General features: G+C 34.7%; 1 protein-coding gene and 1 non-coding gene across 12 annotated transcripts in view; one reads left to right on the top strand and one right to left on the bottom strand.

The window, feature by feature from the left end:
* LOC138705289 (DNA-directed RNA polymerase I subunit RPA1-like) overlaps window positions 1-24,371 on the top strand; it is a 191,616-nt gene that overhangs the window by 60,898 nt on the left and 106,347 nt on the right. For 10 of the 11 annotated variants that reach the window (XM_069834147.1, XM_069834140.1, XM_069834137.1 and 7 more), the window contains 4 exons: window positions 4,216-4,388; window positions 5,827-6,003; window positions 10,562-10,750; window positions 19,177-19,369. In XM_069834147.1, coding sequence (XP_069690248.1) covers window positions 4,216-4,388; window positions 5,827-6,003; window positions 10,562-10,750; window positions 19,177-19,369 — 732 coding nt within the window. Of the gene's footprint in view, window positions 1-24; window positions 72-4,215; window positions 4,389-5,826; window positions 6,004-10,561; window positions 10,751-19,176; window positions 19,370-24,371 lie in introns of those variants that run through there. The other variant, XM_069834139.1, reaches the window with a different exon arrangement.
* TRNAA-UGC (transfer RNA alanine (anticodon UGC)) lies at window positions 17,391-17,463 on the bottom strand. The gene has a single exon. It is a non-coding gene; the product is annotated as a tRNA-Ala (tRNA).

Genomic DNA, 24,371 nt, shown 5'->3' with positions numbered 1-24,371 from the left:
GTAATTTATTCTAGAATTTTCACTAATTTTTAATGGATAATGATGTTGTCAGTTGTTCCTGGTTGTTTGACGTGAGTGATGTTACATTGTAGATTTGTCTGCATTTGTCGAATGCGCATCATCATGCTTACGAAAAGGCACTTTTCAGTGCCAATGATTTATTTTGTGTGCACAAGGTTGGAACTTTGAAGTAAGAGGGAAAGGAATGAATCCGTGTTCTGAAATTATTTATTAAATTTTGTGTCGATTTTGGTTTAGTTCTTTCGCTGGTGATTAAGGATTGTGTTGAATGTTGAGGAGAAAACTGGTTTTTCTGTGGTTTAAAGAAATTACTTACTGAATTTTCTGTAGATGTTAAGGTGTAATAAGTGTTCGAAGAGAATTTCATTTAGTGTAAAGACGTGGTTTATTTATGCAAAGTTGACTGTACGACAAAGTGTTGGTTTAGTTCTTTGTTAGATTGCCTTAAAGCCTGCGTCATTTATACTGGAAGTGAAGTGGTTGTCGATGAAGACGTCAATGAGAATTGAATTTTATTTGATAAGGTGATAAATTATTATGTTTTTTTTTTGTGTGTTTTTGTGATTTTTGGGGGTAACGTGCGGATGAAAACTACCAGAAAAGTACTACCAACTACGACGTTCGAATGCCACGAAACGCTAAAAAAAATCAAAGGCGAAAAATTAAATATATTTTCATTTTTTGGAGGGCATCTTGGTGTTTGTAAGTATTACTCCTGATCACATGTATATAACAGATTGGCCATCCCCATGTTAAAAACGGTAACATAAAGAAGAGAACAACCACCAAGATCGATTAGTAACGACCGCTAGATAGAAGTATAGTTGCTCCATGCAATTCAAATGAGAGTCTTCTTTTACTGTCGTTAAATGGCAGCATAGTGAAAGTTGTTGCCTTCAAAGCCCGTAAGAGTGATCACTCTGTTATGTGATCTGGGGTAATACATCAACTATTCACACTAATTTAACTTCATTGTAGAACTCATCACAAATTTGTAACAGTTTTCTATGCTATTTCCAACAACGAATGATAGGCCTACCATCATTCGTTTATCCGAAAATCTTTACAGTAATTTTAAATTTGGATAGGCTACTTGGCTTTTCTATAGCACGCAACACTGAAACTTCCAACTTGCACTTTTCTAAGTTCTACAGTGCGGAAATCTGTGACAGATTAGGTTAGTGTTTTCATATGCCTTCCATATACGAATCTGTGCCAGGTTAGCTTTGGTTATTTTAGGTTTTTTTAATATGCTTTACATATACGAATCTGCAACAGGTTAGGTTTGGTTAATTTAGGCTTTTGTATGCTTTGCATATACTAAGTGAAGTGAAATATGCATTTCGCGTTCATTTTGAAGTATTCTACCTTTTTATTTCACATGTTAAATAATCATTTTTAAGTTATGGAATGACACACAACCAAATAGATCACATCTTGATAGATAAACAAAAACATACTAGTATAGTAGACATTCGAACTTTCAAGGGGGCAGACTGTAATTCTGACCATTATTTGGTGATTGGAGGATTAAGAGAAAGACTATCAGTAGCCAAGCGAGTAGAGCTACAAGCTAATATTAGCAGACTCAATATTCTGAAATTAAAGGACGAGGAAAGTAAGCAACATTATCAGGTCGAAATTTCAAATAGGTTTGCCATATTAGCAACGTCCAACGGAGATGAGGAAGAGTTAGATGTCAATAACGTGTGGGAGAATATCCGAGATAATATCAAAATTGCAGCTGAGCAGAGCATAGGTTATCATGAAACTAAGAAAAGGAAACCATGGTTTGATGATTGTTCCATTGTAGTAGATAGAAGGAAACAGGCAAAATTGAAATTCTTACAGGACCCAATTGAGGAGAATAGAGATAATTATTTCAATGAAAGACGGGAAGCAAGTCGTACACTTAGGAATAAAAAGAGAGATTACTTGAAGGAAAAACTGAATGAGGTAGAAACAAATAGTAAGAATAAAAACATTCGAGATTTATATAAGGGTATAAAGGAATTTAAAAATGGATATCAGGCAAAGGTAAACGTGATCAAGGATGAGAATGGTGACTTGCTTGCAGACAGTCCTGAATAGATGGAAAAACTATTTGGGACAATTACCAAATATACATAGGCCAAATAGAAATGATCGGGACGAAATTCAAATACAAACTGCTGAGCCATTTATACCCGAACCCACACTTTCTGAAGTCAAAATTGCGATAGAAAATCTGAAAAAGTACAAGTCTCCAGATATTGATCAAATTCCAGCAGAATTACTATAAGAGGGTGGAAGTGCATTATCTAGCGAAATTTATAAGCTTGTACTTGCAATTTGGGAAAAGGAAATTGTACCAGACCAATGGAAGGAGTCCATAATCGTACCTATTTTTAAGAAGGGGGACAAGACTAACTGTATTAACTTTCGAGGAGTATCACTTTTGTTGACATCCTACAAAATTTTGTCGAATATCCTTTTGAGAAGATTAACTCTATATGTAGATGAAATTATTGGGGATCATCAATGTGGTTTTAGGTTTAATAGATCGACTATTGATCAGATTTTTGTATTCAATAGATATTGGAGAAAAAATGGGAGTATAAGGATACAGTATACCAGTTATTCATAGATTTCAAAAAGGCATATGACTCGGTTAAGAGAGAAGTTTTATATAATATTCTTATTGACTTTGTTATTCCCAAGAAACTAGTTCGATTAATTAAAATGTGTCTTAGTGAAACTTACAGCAGAGCCCGTATAGGCCAGTTTCTACCTGATGCTTTTCCAATTCACTACGGGCTAAAGCAGGGAGATGCACTATCACCTTTACTTTTTAACTTTGCTCTAGAATATGCCATTAGGAAAGTTCAGGATAACAGGCAGGGTTTGGAATTGAACGGGTTACATCAGCTTCTTGTCTATGTGGATGACGTGAGTATGTTAGGAGAAAATTCACAAACGATTAGGGAAAACCTGGACATTCTACTTGATGCAAGTAAAGAGATAGGTTTGGAGTAAATTCCGAAAAGACTACGTATATGATTATGTTTCATGATCAGAATATTGTACGAAATGGAACTATAAAAATTGGAGATATATCCTTCGAAGAGGTGGAAAAATTCAAATATCTTGGAGCAACAGTAACAAATATAAATGACACTTGGGAGGAAATTAAACACAGAATAAATATGGGAAATGCATTTTACTATTCGGGGGAAGCTTATGTCATCTATTCTGCTGTGAAAATATCTGAAAGTTAGAATTTATAAAACAGTTATATTACCGGTTGTTCTGTATGATTGTGAAACTTGGACTCTCACTTTGAGGGAGGAACAGAGATGAAGAATGTTTGAGAATAAGGTTCTTAGGAAAATATTTGGGGCTAAGAGGGATGAAGTTACAGGAGAATGGAGAAAGTTACACAACACAGAACTGCACGCATTGTATTCTTCACCTGACATAATTAGGAACATTAAATCCAGACGTTTGAGATGGGCAGAGCATGTAGCACATATGGGCGAATCCAGAAATGCATATAGAGTGTTAGTTGGGAGCTGGAGGGAAAAAGACCTTTGGAGAGGCCGAAACGTAGATGGGAGGATAATATTAAAATAGATTTGAGGGAGGTGGGATATGATGGTAGGGACTGGATTAATCTTGCTCAGGATAGGGACCTATGGTGGGCTTATGTGAGGGCGGCAATGAACCTCCGGGTTCCTTAAAAGCCGTAAGTAAGTAAGTAAGTTATCTACACCGCTCAATTATTTCCGTTTTTACCCATTTCCTAATCGGTATGTTTTCAAGTCAACAGATGTCGTGTATGATTTTTTCACATTCCAAACTATCTTCCCTCTGAAAATTAGACTATTTTCTCACTTTTTTCGTAAAAAAAATCCTTGTGTCATGTACTATAGAAAAACCGAATTTTTTTTCCCGCAACTTCCATCAGTCATTGTTTATATAAGAAAATGTAGCCTTTAAAATAGGCTATTACTAACTGCAAGGAGTTATAGAAAGTAAATTGGCTGCAATGGACAAATGATTTATGAACAGTATTGCTGGTGAGGATTTTCTGTCAAACCTTGTTGAACGAACTACAACAGGAGCTCGAAGACGAACACGCGTGATCAGACAGTTTTGCTTTCTGTCTTAAAATTTTGGAATGTGTAAGGAAGAAAACTAACATTTTCATTGCAGATTTGACACAATGCAAGATCAATCGGTGAAACATCTTACTGTATCAGGACTAACATTTTCTTTCTTCACACCAGAAGAAATTGAGAAACTGAGTGTGTTGAAGATAACAACGCCATTGTCATTCAATTCTATTGGTCACCCATTGAAGTGTGGGCTTTATGATCCCGCACTGGGTAAGTATGCACATTAGTCTGTTAGGTATCAAACACAGTAAACGCATGAAATGTGTGTAACTTACAGCCCATCAGATTGATCGTCTACAATTTGTAGAGATTTATATTCAAGGGTGCGGTGTAATTACATATTCCAATATCGTACTGGGGCCAGTATAGTACTGTTTTAATTTAATCCTTGGTTCACTTGAAAAATAAAGTTCCACATTCTCCTTGAATATTCACACATGAGACAGTTTCTGTCATTGTTTCATTTAGCTTGACTTTTCAGGAATTTGAAATTGTTGTAAGATTTTATTAATCTGGGTTCTGTTAATTGAGTCATAAGCTTTGTTGGAAGTGCACGAAAATCTGAAATAGATCCATACATCCTTCTCAGAATTTTTCCATTATCAATTTCACTGTGTTGACCTATTTTTCTTAAATCCTGCTTGTTATTCCCCTATGATCGTCTTGCATATGATTCGAGTCTCATTCTCAGGATGCTCGTAAAAACTTTAGGAACAGGGATGTACTCCTATAGTTGCCACAATTGAGCTTATCGCCTTTTGGTAGATTGGACGCATTATTTCTCCCAGTCTGTGGTAATTTGTTCTATGTTTCATATTTTAACTACCAAACTATGCAAAATATTCAGGAGGCCTGTTCCTCCGTATTTCTGAGGGAATTTCATCATATTCTGAAGCTTTATTATTTTTTAGTGCTGATAACTACTTTCTATAGTTCTTCTGTAGTAGGCCTAGGTAGTTCCTCTGGATTTTCTATATTTCCTTCTTCTATCTCAATACTATGTGTTATTAGAGGGGCTGCTAAGACACATTCCAGACTAGTGTAATTCAATAAGCTTTGGAAGTATTCGATCCTTCTGTTTTTGATTTTTTCTTTGTCACCTATCAAATTACTTTCCTTTACTTTTGCAAAGATTTGTACGTGTTTTAAATTCTTCCTTCATCATTTTGATTTCTTTAGAGTACTTGTTCCAAATTTCAAAGCAACAATTTTGAATACCCCCCCCCCCCCTGAATAAGGTTATATGACTCATTGTTTCCCTATACTTATGTCCTTATTCCGGTCTGGGGTTATTCAATTATGATATATGATCTGTGGAACACAATACAATTGCTTAAAATTAAAAATAAGAACTATATTCCACTTTTCTTGGCAACTCGGTGCATATTCAGATGCAATTTTAGGAAATCCAGTTTCAATACGTAGTGAAGAAGTGAAGATTTAAGTTTTTTCCATAGGGACCGGATGTGTTTTGTTTTTATCTTGGTTACAATATGTGGAAGAGTGTAATATATAATACAATAAAATTCACTTGTATTCGTTTTCTAGACTTAATAAAATGTTCTCAGATCTTATAGATAGTCTAGTAGTGGGGTTGCCACTTAACAAGCATTATTAACATAAGAAATGCATTTTTTTTATGTTGCAGGGCCTGTAAGTGATAGCAGCGATCCGTGCACGACTTGTTCGAACAATGTGTACAAATGTCCTGGTCACATTGGACATATAGAACTACCTCTTCCAGTAATTAATTCATTGTTTCATAAAGTAATCTATAATATTCTCAAGTTGGCATGCTTGAATTGCCATAACTTCCGAATTAAAGGTGAGTAATGGACTTGGAGTCTTGTCTTCTTTCTTAGTAATCTCGAATTCAGATATTATTCTCTAGGAGGGGAGAATGAGTAAATTCGCGGAGGGAAGGGAGAAACTATGCTTTGTAAAGCAAAATATATCTAATGGCTCTATTAAAAAATTTACATAAACTCAGAACAACAAAACTTTCACTAGTGTTTTAAATGTACACGTACAACATGCTGTTAAAACCATACATATAAATTAATCATTCAACAGTAAGTTAACATGGGTGCACCCATTTGAAATATATTTCTGAAAAAGCTCGTAAAAGATTCTCCCTTCTGAAAAGACTAGCAGGAAAGAAATGGGGATGCTCTAGGAGTACTTTGAACACTACATACAAAATGTTTATAAAGCCAGTGCTGATGTACTGTGGAGAAATTTTAATTACTTCACCTTTCATAAACGAAATAGAATATGTTCAAAAGCAAGCTTTCAGGCTCATTACTGGGGGAATCAAAACAACTCCAATAGATTCTATGAGATTCCTCACTAATATTAACAGCATCAAAATGGCACTAGAAGAAAACCCACTGATTCTATATGAAAAATTTAATCAGATTACCATAAAACAGTTGGCATTCATACAGTCCTCTCTGTAGATTAAAAACTCAAAGTTTCATATCCATGATTCAAGAATTAAAACAGAAAATCAACATCCCGAATTTAAAAGAAAACTTACAAATTAAACCAAATCCTTTAACTCTATTAAATATAGAGTATGAGCTAAATTTAACAGAAGAAGTACTGAAATCAGAAGTAAACACTGAAATAATGAAATAATTGTCTTCACAGACAATTAATATTAGGTACCCTCCACAAAACTGGCTTCATTTATACACCGACGGATCCTTGATCTCCAGAGAACAAGGTGCAGGTGCAGGTGTTACGTGCTGTCTCTTCTCACTTTATAGATCTCTTGGATATGGAACAACAAGTTTTGATGGAGAAACATTGCAATAAGTGAAAGTCTCAGGAATCTTCTATGCCACATCAATAAATTAAAAATTGCAATTACATTGTCAGATTCCAAAGCAGCTATTCTATCAATAGTCTCTAGACACACATCTTAATTTCAAACAGCAATTGAATTCTTTTCTGTAGTTTTTGAAGTTGTTGGATCATTTTGTGACATTCTTTAATTTGGATTGACATCATTTTATATGAATTTATTGCATATAATGCTGCTTTAGAATCAGAGAGAATGACAGCATTTTGAAATTTATCTATTCTGTATAATAGGTGTTGGAGTGAGATATGAATAGCCATTATTTCCGCATCAAAATTTGTTGTATGATGTCCTGCTGGTTGATAAAATGAGAATAACGCACACGTAATTCCTGATCCTGAGTTGTTATCGATATTAGACCCATCTGTGTAGATATGTAACCATTCTTCTGGTGGGTATCTATTGTTCACAGCTTCTAATGCCAGCACTTTTAGTACAGGTTTGGAAATTTCAGATTTTGTAACTGGTTCTTCTAAATCTATCTGAATATTAATTGGTTCGAAGGTTAGAGGGTTTTCTCTGGTTAAAATGTTTTCTTTAGATTTAGGGAGATTCAATTCTGTTTTTATTTCCGTGACTTTGGACAGGAAACTTGTTTGTGTTTTCAACTTGGTTGGTTGTAACAGTCTTTTTTCCCATTTTGTTGTTGTTAACCGCAGCATTTTTTCATGGTGTGTTAGTGCCTGCTTCTCTAGAGTGAGATATATTGGAGGTTCTGGGTTAGGGCTTGCATTGCCGTGATTGGGGTTGATTTTGCTGCACCAGTTATTAGTCGCAGGGCCTGATTTTGGCATACTTCTAGTCGATTCAGGTTGAAATTATTTGCTGTAATTAATACCTCCGCATTGTAGAGAAGTATTGGCTTGATGAATGTTTTGTACATGATGTTCAAAGTCTGCCGATTACTACCCCACTTTGCTCCAGCTAATCTCTTTAAAATTGGAAGTCTTTTGTTAATTTATTTACTACTGCTTCAATATGATTTCTCCAAGATAATTTTGCAATGGATACATGTACATTGTGGAATTGCTGGATATGAAACTGCTGACTTTCTTGCCAAAAAAGGATCCAATTTAATTCAGAATACAAATACAAGCCTACCTTTTACATCCATCAAAAGACTAATTAAAAATAAATATAAAATCAAGCAAAACCAAGCACTATGTACCAAAGCCAAAGATAAAAAATGGAGCATTTTAATAAAAAAACCAGAAATTATTCCAGGAATCCCACGTAAATCTGCAGTAGCAAAATTCAGACTGCTTACAGAACACAATTATTTGGCCAAACACTTGAATAAAATAGGAATTTACACAAATCCAAATTGCCCTCTATGCAACAAAGAAGAAGAAATGACTGAAGATGATCTCATAACCTGTGAAGCTCTACCTGATGGATCCACCACAGAGAAATATTGGAGAGCAAGAACGTTAATGGCTTCGTTGCCAAAGCCCGGCATTAGATAACAACAACAACAACATAATTTGAAACAGCAGAAATAACTAAAATGCTCTCTCATTTAATATCACTCAATAAAAGAATTGTATTCCAATGGATACCATCCCATTGTGGAATCCTGGGAAATGAGAATGCGGATGCTTTAGCAAAGGAGGGCAGCACTGCTACTTACAGACCTGTTACTAAATCTACGTATTACTCTGTGAAAAGATTTATTAAATCCACATATTTAGTCCACACCTGTGGAGTAATGGTCAGCGTGTCTGGCTGCGAAACCAGATGGCCCGGTTCGAATCCCAGTCAGGGCAAATTACCTGGTTGAGGTTTTTTCCGAGGTTTTCCCTCAACCCAATACGAGCAAATGCTGGGTAACTTTCGGTGCTGGACCCCGGACTCATTTCACCGGCATTATCACCTTCATATCATTCAGATGCTAAATAACCTAGATGTTGATACAGCATCGTAAAATAACCCAATAAAATAAAATAAATCTACATACTTAGACTTCAACAAACAAAATTTGATAACACAATCTCAAGAGAAAAAATGGAGACTTCAGCAAACAAAATTTGATAACACAATCTCAAGGGAAAAAATGGAGACTTCAGCAAACAAAACTTGATAACACAATCGCAAGGGAAAAAATGGAACTCTCTGCATCATAATCCACAGTTAATTCCCAATTTACCACACAAATCGTCTGTAGCTGCATTTAGATTGGCAACAGACTGTTTGGCCAAGCACCTGCATAGATTTGGAATATATCAATCCCTTAACTGCCCATTGTGCAACTCAAATCAAGAAATGGATTCGGAACACCTCAAAATCTGTGCTTCAGTGGCTGACCATGACAATATCTTTGAAAAATATTGGAGTGCAAGAGGGCAAATGACTTTATTGTCAAATGCCTGGCATTAGAAAACATCAACAACATAAATTAATCAATCTTGTTTTGAGAGGATCAGTATATTTCAATATATACCGGTAATGTAGACTATTTTTAGTAGTAGATTAGCTTACATGTAGCTCTAATATATTCAGTTAAATACAATGACTTACTATGTGCAGGGTTGGTCATAATCTTTGCTTAGGGATCAAAAGTAAAAACAAATCCATATAAACACACATGGCTATTATAACTTTTTAAAATTATTAATTTTTACACATATTCTGCATCAATAATTTGCCTCCCAGTTAGCAACCAATCTTATCTGAATTATCAAAGAAGAAGGTGCATCACCGTTTTTGAGAGAACGTGGCAACACTCTTGATCTTCTTTAAAAATGAATTGCAAACTAAGTTATAATAGCCAAATGTGTTTATATGGTTTTGCTTTTACATTGGATCCCTAGGCAAAGTTTATGAACTTAACACCATACTTTGCAACAAGCAGGTTTACATAGGTCTGTACGTGAAAGTGTTCAAGTATGGACTTCAGATTTGTACTTTTTCATTTACCTTAGAACTGTTATTTTCATGCTTCCCTACTGTGCTTTGAAGGTAATGATTTGGATGTTGTAAAATAAACTTAAGTTATAAGAATAATCAAAAGAACACATGTATTATTATTGCTGCTAACCACCATCACCACTGCCACTGCCACCACTGCTGTAGCTATTATTGTTAATACTGCTACTACTGCTGCTGCAGCTGCTACCACCACCACCACTACTGCTACTTCTCCTGCTGCTACTAATGACCACCCCGCTACTGTTTATGCTGCTAATACTACAGCTACTGCTAACCATGAAGGCTTTTTCCTGTAAAATAGACAATATTATGTCAGACTACTTTATCTTGACTTTGTATTATATGAACGGCACTTGGAGTATTTTTTTTTTTTTGACAAATAATAGTCTGTTTTTCAGGTACGAAAAAAAAAAAAGATAGTATTTGGCTTCAGTTCATTACAATTATCTCCGAAAGTGAAAATTGATATTTCTTGGATACAGGATCATTTCCCTTTGGCCACTTATTGAATTTATCTTCATAGTAATACTGATAATTATGATTTTTTATATTTCTACGTAACTACATAAACCATTAATTTATTTTCCAGGAGTTTCTAAGCATCTTTTCGTAACAAAGTTAAGACTTCTTGATGATGGTCTTATCACTGAAGCCCAGGAAGTGGAAGAAGTCATTGCAGATCTACTTTCATCTTCAAATCCAACGAATGTAGTAAATGAAGCTACTACAGTTCTGGTGGAAGAAAGATTGCAAGAGTACTATAGCAGAATGAAGAAAAGTTAGTTGTCCTTCATTTAAATTTACTTTCATAAATGATTTGTTCATAGTACACTTATTTATAAAATTTAAAATCTCTGTAACTTTATTCATGGAGGGGAAAGAGGAATCTGTAATGAAGCCCAGTGAGACCACAGTCTGCTATACAGTCACGAAGCTTGGGATGAATTTTTGCAATTCTCGCGATAGTTGCTAGCCGCTTGGTGCGCTGTGAGTACCAGGAACAATAGACTGTACCACAGCCATCGTGATCTAATACAGGCCGTAAGGCAGACCATGTAACTCTCTTAACCCGATCATGAAGGGGGGCGTTTCAACCATATAAATTAGTTGGAATGCATAAACAGTAACATATGTTTCTCTAAAATGTAGTGTAATTCCATTAATAAAATTTAAAACAATGATTATGAGACACTTCAGACATAATTCACTTGCGAGTTAAGTTCTAATATTATTTATTGTGTGAAAATTACGTTGTTCGTATGTGTAATACATGCCTTTATTTCGATTAAATATTGCGAAATTCTTGTACATTCATTTATGCACGATTCAATAATTTTCAATTGCACCGCATGGATCTTTAGATATGTTGAAATTATAGGTTATGTTTACTGTACCAGTTGCCCCTTTCTGTCTAAATTTAGTGATCTCCAATGCCTTGCCATTCATATGAAAATTATAGGTTATGTTTACTATATTTAACTTATATTCCTAAATTCGCAATCATACATTATAATTAAGCATAATGTCATGTATGATACCCCAGACATTCAATTTGTCTGTATTTTAATACTACAATTGAATTGTATTTATCTACTACCCAAGAGACGAAGTAACACAATTGTCCGTACACGAATTTCATAGGAGTGGTATGGTAAATGTTTTGTCTAAAATTAGGGAAGGTAGATGTGCTAAATTGAAATGACAATATAAATTCTTTTTTATTAAACCTCAAAATACTTTCCATTCTAAACTTGAAATGTTGATGCGAACAGATTATGTTAACATGTAAAATTCTCTTCATATTAAAATAACACATTTTTGTAATTATTTCTGCAACATAGTATGCAACAAGAAGTAAAGGGAACTTATGGACACATTACACTAAATAAAGCTTAGCAATGATAAGCAATAAAGTTATAATATTTTACTGAGCTCCGTACACTGAAATAGAAAACCCGAACAAACATTATAGCCTGGTCTAGATCGAAAAGGCATTGACTGTGCCATATTTCGCATTTTTGTGAAAAGCTATGTAAACTGTGAAATGTTCGTTATCGGTTGTAATAACTGTAAATGGCTAAAATACAATAATTTGAATAATAATATGGGAAAGGAGACGTTTGTAGTACTATAAATTGTAAGAAAAATAGGTTAGAGTTATGCTTCTTCCGAAAGATCCAGGAAGGTAAGTTTATAGAATATATAGGCTATTTTATGAAAATAATATATAAACCTTATGTATTTCATATTTCAATAGTGGAAGGAAGGCGTTAATTTTTTCAAAAGAACATGATATCGAAAGTACAATACATTTTATGGTCTGCTAGGGAAAGAGTCTGTGATGAGACGATAGTAGCGATCCTGGTGGTGAGCAACTATCTATGGATGCACATTTCAACTGTCTATGTTTGCATATTTAGTAAGTATTAAGCTTCGTGACTGTATATACTAGACTGTGGTGAGACTATGTAGATTCTCCTGCAAAGAAAAGTCCACAGAATCATTGAAGCATTTAAGTCAGAACACATTAGAACAGAAATAATTCAGCTCTCAATAGTGAGTTTGGAATATTCGTTAATTTGCCATTTAAATTGTCTTGTCAACCAATTTTAGTCTCTTTAGAGTTGGGTCAGACCGAGTCGATCTCTGATGAAACAGTTTATTGTTACAAAATCTTGCAGGTAAACAATTTTGTGGTCTACGAATTAAGATTGCTTTCAACAGTGGTTAGAAAATTACATTGTTAATTGCTTTCAACAGTGGTTAGAAAATTACATTGTTACTTGTGCTGAAATCCTGATTATAGCGGTTTCAGAATAAGAAGGCATATGGCCTAAGCCAATTGAGTGCTAGCAACAGTTCGACGTTGTCACACAGTGCACGGTGCACGAGACGTGGAAGACAGAGACAACAGATAAGGACAGAACATATCAGTTGCAGCCCTCTCGCTGAGCGAGCGGGTCGAGACCTGTTTCTTCATTGTGTGTAATGTTTAAATATAATTACTCTTACTGAAGTAATTCTCATCTCAATTTTTATTACTTCTTCGCTTCATAGATCAGTAGCTCTTGGAGTCACTGACTTGCGAAATAAAGTGATAGATATGTAGAAATTTACTTTGCTAATGTCTGAGAAAGAATGTTTTAATTCTTACTCAGACTTCCTTGTACAGCAAAGCTGAATTTATTATTGTTTATTTCTCCAGAGGAAAGATAAGGTACAGTTTGTTTGTACGGGCAGCCTAAGAATCTAGCGATAACAAAACGAAAACATATCTGTAGATACGTAATTTAGTATTGAAGTTGGAAAGTATTTTATTTTTCCTCCGTTAAATGAAGCCTATATAATTTAATTTAATTCTCTAGCTTATACATACCTAGGGGTCCAGGGTTCTACATTCTGGTTACGAATCTGGCTATAATGCAACGTAATCATAATGTGTGTTCATATATAATTCAGTACTCATACTGGAACTGTAGATTATTTTATTTTTCTCTGATAAACTAAGTCTATCTAATTTTATTTTATCATCTAATTTTTACATATATAGAGGTCCAGTTTTCCATATTCTGGCTAAGAATCCGGCTATGAGAATATAAGCATATCTGTTCATATGTAGACCTAATTCAGTACTCATATTGAAACTGAAGATTACTTTCTTTTACTTTATTAAATCAAGTCTATCTAATTTAATTTAATCCTCAAGCTTATACTACCTAGAAGTCCCAGGATTCTATGTTCTATCACTCTGGCCTGTGGCAATATAAACCTACGAGTGAAGGTAGTTGTACAGAAGCGAATATGAAAACCGTAATCCAATAATATCGTTAATATATTGAAGATAAAATTGTATATTAGAAAAAATGGTATAAATGGTATGTGTGTGTATATATATATATATATATATATATATATATATATATATATATATATATATATACACATATAACGAAAGGTTTTTAAAAGAGGAATTGAGTTTTGGAATTATAAAATCTCCTCGTTCCTAGCATGCCTGTATTTATTTTAAAAGTGAAATGTAGTTAATGTGCTTCATTTTATAAAGTTTTCTAATGCTCTTAAGGAAGAATGTTGCTAATGCTCTTCGTATAATTCATGAAAAAAGAGGCAGGAGTGTTTATGTTTACAATATCATCCAAATATCTCATATGTTTATGCAATATATAATATTCCAATGAAAAGTGAAAATCGTACCTATGATTATTCTCAACTTTCTTCTTCTTTCCACATTCTATTATAATGACACTGCTAACACATACTACTAATGTATTTAAAATATAGTACGATGAAGTAATACACGGTTCTGAAAATTGTACAAATAATTAACACGTTTGTTTTGTCTTATTTTCCAGGAGAGGTAAATTCAAGTATACCACCTATTTTAATTGTCTCTTTGTCCTGTCCGAGAATATGAGATAACGTACTTCACTTCTAAACCACACGTCTCTGCAGTCAGATTCTTTGTTCGTGAAGAACTGACACGCACTGAATCATAAATTAGTCATTTAAAAAAATTATATACATAAATACCATACTCCTCGCTTGTTAGTGTTGGACTATCCCTTTGCGTATAACAGATGAAACACCAGAGCCAATTGCAATCCCTTCAAGAGACATTGTTACGGTAAGTTACACATCACACAAGAGAAAACAGTCCACATCAGAATTTGAAAATAAACAGATTCTATCTTCGTTTACAGAGACGGAATTCAGAGCAAAATATGTTCTATGCTGTAGGTTGGATATCTCTGTTTAGTCTTAAAGCGATAACACGCGAACCAGTTGACATACAATTGTCATTCTTGTACTGTTGGATTCAGAATTCGGAGCTCTATCGAATGCCATAGCTTAAAATTAATTCCTAGACATAAGTATTGTGCGCGCAAGAAAGAAACTAATACGAGACGCTTCAGCGAGACTTCGCGATGATTTAACTAGGCAACACCGCTTCACTGTCACTGGCTAGTCGACATAGACCGGCCTGAACTAGCTCCGCCTTATATGCCTTCTTATTCTGAAAGCGCTCTAGTGCTGATTTGTTAAGATTTTGTAGGTACTTTCCTATTATGATTCTTTTCAAAATATTCATTCCAATGTAAGAACAGCAGCAACATAATTTGCTATTTTTGTTACAGAGATAAAGCACTGTCACATTTTCTGTCTTGGAAATATTCGTGCAAATATAAAAAAAATTTAATCTTCATCTTACAATGTTTGGATGACGTATATACGTCCGTTGATGTGACATATTGATGAATTAAATACAATTATAGTCACAATCATGCCATGGTATGAAAGAAAAATTTCACAACCTCGAGCGGGAATCGAACCTGCGACTTCCTGTTCTCTGGTCAGGTGCTCTACCACTGAGCTATCGAGTTCGTCTCACGCCAAAGGCTCGGAATTATCCTTTCATACTGGCGACTCTGTTATAGAGTACTGTCTGACGCTATGGACAGTACTCTATAACAGAGTCGCCAGTATGAAAGAATAATTCCGAGCCTTTGGCGTGAGACGAACTCGATAGCTCAGTGGTAGAGCACCTGACCGGAGAACAGGAAGTCGCAGGTTCGATTCCTACTCGAGGTTGTGAAATTTTTCTTTCATACCATGGCATGATTGTGACTATAATTGTATTTAATTCATAAAAAAAATTCTTGAGACTGCCTGTTGAGAGTTCCGCTTTTCCATTTTGCTACATTTACAATAATATTGACACTAATTACTACACAGCTTACAAATTTACAAGATTTAATACACTAATTAAACTGTTTAAAATACAAAAACATTATATAGTACCAATATTGCTTTATATTTTTTTATAACAACTACATTCAACTAACCTAAATAAAACTTAATAACAATACACAATATATATTCCATATGAAACAATATCTATAATACAGTATGATGCTAGCAGTGGCGGTTCGTGCCTAAAATGACAAGGGGTTCACTACTTTTATGATGTTACATAGTTTTCCAGTAATTTAAACAATATTTAATTTCTGAAAGATTAAAAAATACTACAGTTCTTTAAAGTAGATAATTGCCTTAAAATGAACCTGATGATGATGATGGTGATGATGATGACGATGACGACGATGATGATGATGATGACGATGAAGAATCATCTTTGAAAGAACACAGCGATTTTTCCTTATGTTATCATTCTGTCTTTCGATATTCTGCCTGGAAGCTTAGCTAAGCTGTTGTCTGATTTCTGTTCTTCCAAGGACTGATAAATCTAGGCAAGCATTCTTATGAGCAATAGATTCCTCATGCTTCTTAATTTGCCGTGTCAAATGGCTTAAATGTGACACACCAGTGCATGTCCAGCTCGTATCTTTACCCTTAACAAATAGCAGGCATGGGAAACAAGATAATTTATTTGTAGATTCACAACCGCAAATCCAGCTGTTTTATTTTTCATATTTTTTTACATTGAAAGCCCTGCAAAATGTCTTACCTTGGCATGTTTGTGCTTGCTTTAAATAGAATTGAGGTAACGACCTTCCAAGCTTCTTTATTGTACACTTATCTTCCAAGATTAAAACTGAAAAATGTGTTTATGAAAGATATTGAACACTATTCATTTTCTTTGGAAACGAACATTGGTCACACTCACAGATGAATATATTAAGACGAAAACACCAAGAATGACTAAGTGGACATTTAAAGGATTGTAAGAAACCATTAATAAATACAACAATCAGTAACACACACGTACACGATCTCAGCTACAGACTGGAGCTATCTTCTGGTTTGCATCACAAAGCCTTTCGCTTGTCGGCTGTCTCACGATCACGTCACTACAGCTGTGCTGTTCAAACACCACTGACTCGGCGAGGTTTAGAGGAGAAATTGAACCTCGTAAGCATGTATTTGTATATGTGTGCGATCCCTGTGGTTCATTAAATTTAACACGAGAAAGACATATAGTACATATTCCGAAGTAAACAATTAAATTGTTTTTCCTGGAGTTCTCTAAAGCATTGAATGCATAGGATTTACCACCACTGGAAGCTAGTCAGCAAAGTTTTATGGCCACCAATGTAGCTCAGTCAGCTGAGACACTTGCCAGTCAATCCGGAGTTGCTCTTGGGTGTGGGTTCAATTCCCACTTGGACTGACCATAAGGCATATATCAGGTAATCTATGGCGAATCCTCCGTCTCATCTTGTTATATACCATCTTGCTATCACCAATCTCATCGACGCTAAATAACACAGTCATTGATACAGAATTGTTAAATAATCAACTAAAAAAAAAAAGAACACGGTTTTATAACAAAGATAAGAATAACTAAGCTCATGAGCTGAACACAGATGACACTGAAAAGTTCCAACATGTAACATTTTTCAGAAACGTGTATTTTATTAATATTAGAAGAGAAAAATTCGCTCCGGTGCCAGGGATCGAACCTGGGTCCTTGGTTCTGCATGCCAAGTGCTCTCACCATTGAGCTACACCGAAGTTCAATCCACAGCACCGGATCGAACCCCTCTCCTCCAGTGTTTTTCTCTTTGTGGCCTGACTCCAAGTTGGGCATGTATGTTGACATTTTATGTTAAGTCAACTGCCATTATACAAGGAGCGCACTCAGTTGAGTGACTTGGTGGCCGGGATTCCACAGTAATATGCATAGTAATCTGTACAGTAATATGCACTGTTGCTAGAAGAATCTACTAAAGATTATTATTTTTTGGTCCTACAGAATACATCTGTTATGGTAATAATTAATATTAGAGGAGAAAAATTCGCCTGTGCTGGGGATCGAACCTGGGTTTTTGGTTCTACATGCCAAGTGCTCTCACCATTGAGCTATGCCGAAGTTCAGTCCACAGCACTGGATCGAACCCCTCTCCGCCAGTGTTTTTCCCTTTTTTGTTTTAGCACAGTGACATACACAACCAATTTTTTGTGAAGTTTTTTACTCCCCCACAAAATCGACTTCCAATCGCACAGTATGTGTACAGGCACAGTGACGGTAAGCAAAGTACAGTTGTGATTCTAGGTGTTAAATAAATTGTATCAAATCGTGTGTTATCGAAAAATTTGTTATGTTAAAGTAACTTATTTCAATTTTTAATATATCGTATAAATAAACAACTATATTATTGTATAGTTGAAATTGTTAAAACTTTGATTCGAAATATTTTTATTCTGTGTTTCTTAAGTGAATTTTAAAGTTTTAGTTCGCATAAAGCAAAGATATGAAAATTTGTGTTTGAATTGTGCTTGCTTGAGATGTTACTTCTTGTTTCAAGAGAAAGTCGTAGAAGATACTGTTGGTTGAGTTAGAGAAATATGGAGTTGGAGGAGAGAATGCATATCGTCTCTGTGCCTCCAAAACTCGCTATATGCATTTATACAGATTTTTCAAGAGAAAGAAAAACATTGTCAATTTCAGTTCCCTTGAATTTCAAAGCTACATTCAATCATTACATGAAAAATGATGAAACTGTACCGTACCGAAAATAGCTTTGAAAATCAAGGTGATTAAAAGTGATCATGTTTATTTTTTCTCTCTCCTGAAAAATCTGTTTAAATGTATATAGTGGATTTTGGAGGTGCAGCAATGGTATTTTATATATTGATGTAATATTTCATATCTGTTCTGAATTTGATCTGAGCACAGGAGAATAAATGGTGTGCGTTATGTATGTTACAGTGCATGCATTTGTCCTGAAAATATAAATATATTTATATTTCCACACTTCTTTAACTAATACGTTCAAATAAAGTATCAAAATTCATGATTGTGAGTAATAACAGTAACAGTGATAAAGCATCGAAATATTGACTTCTGAAACAAATTCTATCTGTGCTTTCAATATCCTTGTGAAGTGGCCGACTGAGAGATAAGGATGATAAAAATTAACTTGGGGTCAATCCTGAAACCCGTCCACTGACACATAACACCAGAGGAGGAGCAATGCTTGAATAAATTGTCAAAATGAACTAGTTGTTTTGTAACAATAGGAATTACAAGGTTGGTGGCAAACCTTTCTCAATGAGTAGTCTCTCTCTTTCTTTTTTTCTTTTCTAACCCTTTCTTCCTTTCTTTGAAATAATAATGTTGAATTTTGATGCAGTGAAATCATATCCATGAACATCAGGCATATTTTTTTTATCTTTATGTATGAGTATATGTATGTCTCCTAAAGATAGCTTATTCATTTTCAGAAAAAAATGTTCAAAAACCACGTTCACGTACAAAGTTTGTGGAGTTCATAATAAATGATCTTGTTAATGCAGTAGAGAAATCTGTAAATGAATTGAAGGCTTGCCCAAATTGTAAGGCGCCTATGAAGAAAATCTCAATGTACCGAAACAAGTTGATGATCAAAGTCCAGAAAGCTTCGACAGAAACAGAAAGGTAAGAATGGATTTATAATTACCAGGGAAAGGATTTATATGTAAATACATATTTACTTATAAAGCTAATATAATTTATATTTTGCATTATCTTTATGTTTCACAATGTGTAGGGTTGAAAAATCCTACTTTTATTTTCCATATTTTTCCATATTTTAGAGTTTAGTACATATTTTCGTTAATTTCCATATATTTTCCATATTTCATATAAAACAGTCCATATTATATTAGGTTTAACAATAAAACAAAACAAAATTCCATTAACTTTTAAAAATACATTTCAACAATAGAGATTTAAACACATGTTCAGTAATCCCTTTAACATCAGAGTTATTTGAAAATTAGCAGTCCTATCAACAATGGGAAAGTAAGTTACAAAACTGTATTAATTTAATTTAAAATTTTTAACAGACTTCAGTTGTGCAGCTCAACAGTTAAATGCCAGTCAGAGTACACATAGGTTCAGTTTTGTAAATCATACTATAAAGACGGTAAATATGCCAAAAGTACGTCATTCAGTCAATTTAAAATCAAAACTAACAAGTTACATTTCAGAATTTAAAGAAGATGGTTTATCAACTGACAATAAAATATTATTTTGTAATTTGTGTCAGTGTGCAGTATCATCTACACAAAAGTTCCTGGTGCAACAACACATTACAACTAGTAAACATCAGGCCAACAAACAACTAAATTCCAAGCAGAGACAATTGTTTTTAACACAACCAACAACATCGAATGTAAGATCTGAGTTTAACATCGACCTGTGCCGTTCTCTCATCTCTGCTGATATTCCTCTCTACAAACTAAAGAATAAGGTCTTCAGAGAATTCCTTGAAAAATATACTCAACATACAATCCCGGATGAGTCAACACTTAGGAAGACGTATGCTCCATCCATCTACGATGAGACAATACAGAAGATAAGAGATGAAATTAAAGATAGTTCAATTTGGGTTTCCATTGATGAGACTCCCGACAAAGAAGGTAGACTTGTTGGTAATGTAGTTATCGGTTTGTTAAGTGAACAATATTCTGAACGAATTCTTTTACATTGTGATGTTCTAGAAAAGTGCAATAACAAAACTATAGTTAAACTGTTCAACGAAGCTATGGGTATCCTGTGGCCAAAGGGTATTATGTACGATAATGTGTTATTCTTTATTAGCGATGCTGCCCCTTATATGGTCAAAGCTGGACAAGCATTATCTGTTGTATATCCTAAATTGACTCATTTTACTTGTGTGGCGCATGCATTTCATCGTGTGGCAGAAGTGGTCAGAGACAATTTCCCTAAAGTAGATTTGTTGATTTCATCAGTGAAAAAAGTATTTCTCAAAGCTCCCAGTAGAGTTAACGTGTTGAAAGAAATGTACCCTGAAATTCCATTGCCACCAAAGCCAATTTTAACTAGATGGGGTACATGGCTAGAAGCAGTTGAATATTATGCCGAACATATAGACTCTATTAACAATGTTCTCCTTGCATTGGACTCTGAAGATGCAGTCTCAATTGATACTGCGAAAACAGTTACCTGTGACATAAGTGTGAAGAATGACTTAGCTCACATTCAGCATACATTTTCATGCATCATAAAAACGCTCAAAAGTCTCCAAAATAGGCACCTTTCACTATCTGAAAGTTTTGAAATTATAAATAGTACTGTGGAACAACTGAATCGTGGTAGAGGTAAAGTTGCAGATGCAGTAAGAGCTAAGGTGGACACTGTACTTTCAAAAAACCCTGGATATGAAGAACTACAAAAGGTTGTTGCTGTGATGAGTGGTGAATCAACAGTGAAGATTAACTTGGACTTATCCCCAGCAGACATTGTGAAATTGAATTATGTACCAGTTACTTCTTGTGACGTCGAACGCTCTTTTAGTCAGTATAAATCTATCCTCAGAGACAATAGAAGAAGATTCACTTTTCAGCACTTGAAAGAAATGTTTGTAACCTATTGTTATGGTAACAGACAATAAAAATTGTGTTTTGTTGAAACTACATTGGAAGATAAGGTACGTCCATTATATTTTTTGTTTAGTTTGATTAAAATGTACCAATATTTAACGTACATAGTCATTTTTTTATAATTTTAAGTCCATATTTAATTCCATATTTTGGTAAAAATAACTACATATATATTTACATATTTCATATATTTTTAGTCCATATAAATCCGTTCCCTGATAATTACTAATACAATTTGAAAGCAAGCAACCCCTTTTTAACGAATCTTGTCCTTAAGTAGGAGTTTTTGTTGAAAGGGGCTTACATAAAATGGAAAGGAAAGGCTAAAATAACCAGTACTGACATGTGTGTTGAGTGCCAAACATTATAATCATTTAATTAGGCCTACAATTTTATTTACAATACACTTCATTATTATATTTTTGTAATTCTTCAAGTGGTAGGCACAAATGTTTTTTCACTTGGTTGAACCTGAACCGTACTGAAAATAAGCATTGAAAAATGTCTTTTTTCTTCTTCTTCTTCTTCTTCATTGTTCCCCATAATGAAGTAATTGGTAAACCATGCCTTTTGCCATATGCTATAGTGTTATTTGAGGATTGGCCTCAACATCCCTTATCATTTTCACTTTCTGTCCGATAGTTAATTTCTTCCAGTTAGTTGTCATTATAATGATGCATAAACTAACAAAAGAACTTGGAAACTGGATCCACACAACTCGTCGACCTGGTTGGCGAGTTGGTATAGCGCTGGCCTTCTATGCCCAAAGTTGCGGGTTCGATCCCGGGTCAGGTCGATGGCATTTAAGTGTGCTTAAATGCTGCAGGCTCATGCAGTAGATTTACTGGCATGTAAAAGAACTCCTGCGGGACAAAATTCCGGCACATCCAGCGACGCTGATATAACCTCTGCAGTTGCGAGCGTCGTTAAACAAAAACATAACATAACATCCGCACAACTCGCGAGAACAAAGCAAGCAAAGTGACCACTCTGTGAAAGCAACACAAAGCAAGACCGTAAGCAATGATAAAGAATAATGCTGCCACATGGCACTGCATTGCCATAAATTGAGACTGCTAAGCTAGTACTATTGATTATTGAAAGTCAGGTCGATATTTTGTGCTTCGTTTTCATAAAATCCACTTGAAAAATATTCCCGAAAAGCAGGATTTCCCTTAAATCGGGTTTTCTTAAAAGGAGAATCAATTACATTATTACTTTATTTTTATGGTAATTTGACTGGAACTTACCAGATTATTCTTTGAAAACTGGAATGTTGTTGTTGTTGTTTTCAAATGCCAGGCGTTTGACAATAAAGTCATTTGACCTCTTGCACTCCAATATTTTTCAAAGAATGTTGAAATCAGGTTTTACTGCAATTTCAATTTATTTGTTAGAGTATCCCTCATCGTTTTCTTTTCCACTCATTTTACTTCTCTCCCTCCTCCTCATCTTTTCCTTCCTCTCTTTTGTCTTATTATTAATCATAATCATCATCATGATCTTTCTCCTTAATTGCGACGTAACTACACATCATGGATAAATTTTCATTAAGAATGAATATTCTACACTTCATTGACAAGGCATTTAATTTAATAGATAGCAGTTTTGAAATTTATAATGCTAGAGAAGAGTATTTAGAATTGAAATTTTCAGTAGAGTAGATAAATATTTACTATATCTGTTTTTACATTTGCTTGAATTAGTTCGTTTGACAAGTTTATGTGGATTGCAAGTTTCTTTTAGCTGGCACTGCTATAGCAGTTACAGCATCCTGTCTTTTCCTGCGTTGTGTTCGGACAGTTCACATGAATTTCTTTTTGTTCCTTTTTATTTCTCAGACCCAATGTAATTTGACTTACTGTATATGTTTTCTAGTGGTGAAGTTTATATTTGTAGTATGGCTTTTCTTTGTGGATAAATTAGTAGTGTTATGGGATAAATATTTCTGTTGTCTGTTACCGTTTTGTCAAGTGTATTTTGTAACACTGTTTTTCATTACATCTAGTGGGATAACACAGCGCAGTCGAGAAGTCTCTCTGCAATGCTGTGTAGCCCGTGGCGCTATCATGCAGCACACGACGGACTGGGGGGTGAGGCTGTCAAACTGGAATGAGCGGGGGAATGCCAATTGTCTACAGGGCTACTAGAATTAACAGAGCTGCGGAGGGACTTTTCGATTGCACTGTATTAGAATGGATTTGAGGGAGGTGAGATATGGTAGGGACTGGATTAATCTTGCTCAGGATAGGGACTGATGGCGGGCTTATATGAGGGTGGCAATGAACCTCCATGGATGAATATATAATAGAATGCGAAACTTACAGAGTTTCCCGTAACACATACTAGAGGCGCTGTTGTAGAAAATGATCTTGCTGCCACCTGTTAGAGGGAGGGGCGTTATTACATCTAGCAGCGCACCAAGTAGCGAAAAGAGTAATTACTCCATGCATTTAGCAGCGCACCTGGTGACGAAAATGTTAAACTGTGCAGAAAGTATTCCTTCGCACCCTCATCGATATTCAAAACTAACCCAATTGAAATAAAACATTTACATTTTTATTCCTCACAGCATCTTCTACTGAAAATTCTTACCGGAGCCAACAGGAAGATAAAAGAGACGATCTATTTTACACTACCCAATTAAAATATAACCAGACAGACACAAAAAAATGAAGCAAAAGGTTAGATAATTGGGATTGTATTCTTTGGGTATTTATTGTACAGCGCAATTGAAAAGTCTGCAAGAACTACTTAGATAGTTAAATTTATTATATTACTATTACTTTACAATACATTCAACAACACTTTTTACAACGTCCATAAACATCACTGTTTAACATGCACTACTTATACACACACGTATATCACTTTATGTTCACTTATTAGCAAGTTTCTGTCTGCCATCTTGTCTCCTCGAGCAATATCTCGAACAGATAAATAGAGAACTCTGGGTAATGTACCCAACACGTAGTTCTAATGTTCACCACCTATGACATTGGGTGCTGATCATCTTATTTCAGCCCCCCATT

The sequence above is a fragment of the Periplaneta americana genome, chromosome 8, assembly GCF_040183065.1.
Source record: "Periplaneta americana isolate PAMFEO1 chromosome 8, P.americana_PAMFEO1_priV1, whole genome shotgun sequence".
Classification (NCBI taxonomy): Eukaryota; Metazoa; Arthropoda; class Insecta; order Blattodea; family Blattidae; genus Periplaneta; species Periplaneta americana.
This window is presented reverse-complemented; position numbering and strand designations above follow the sequence as displayed.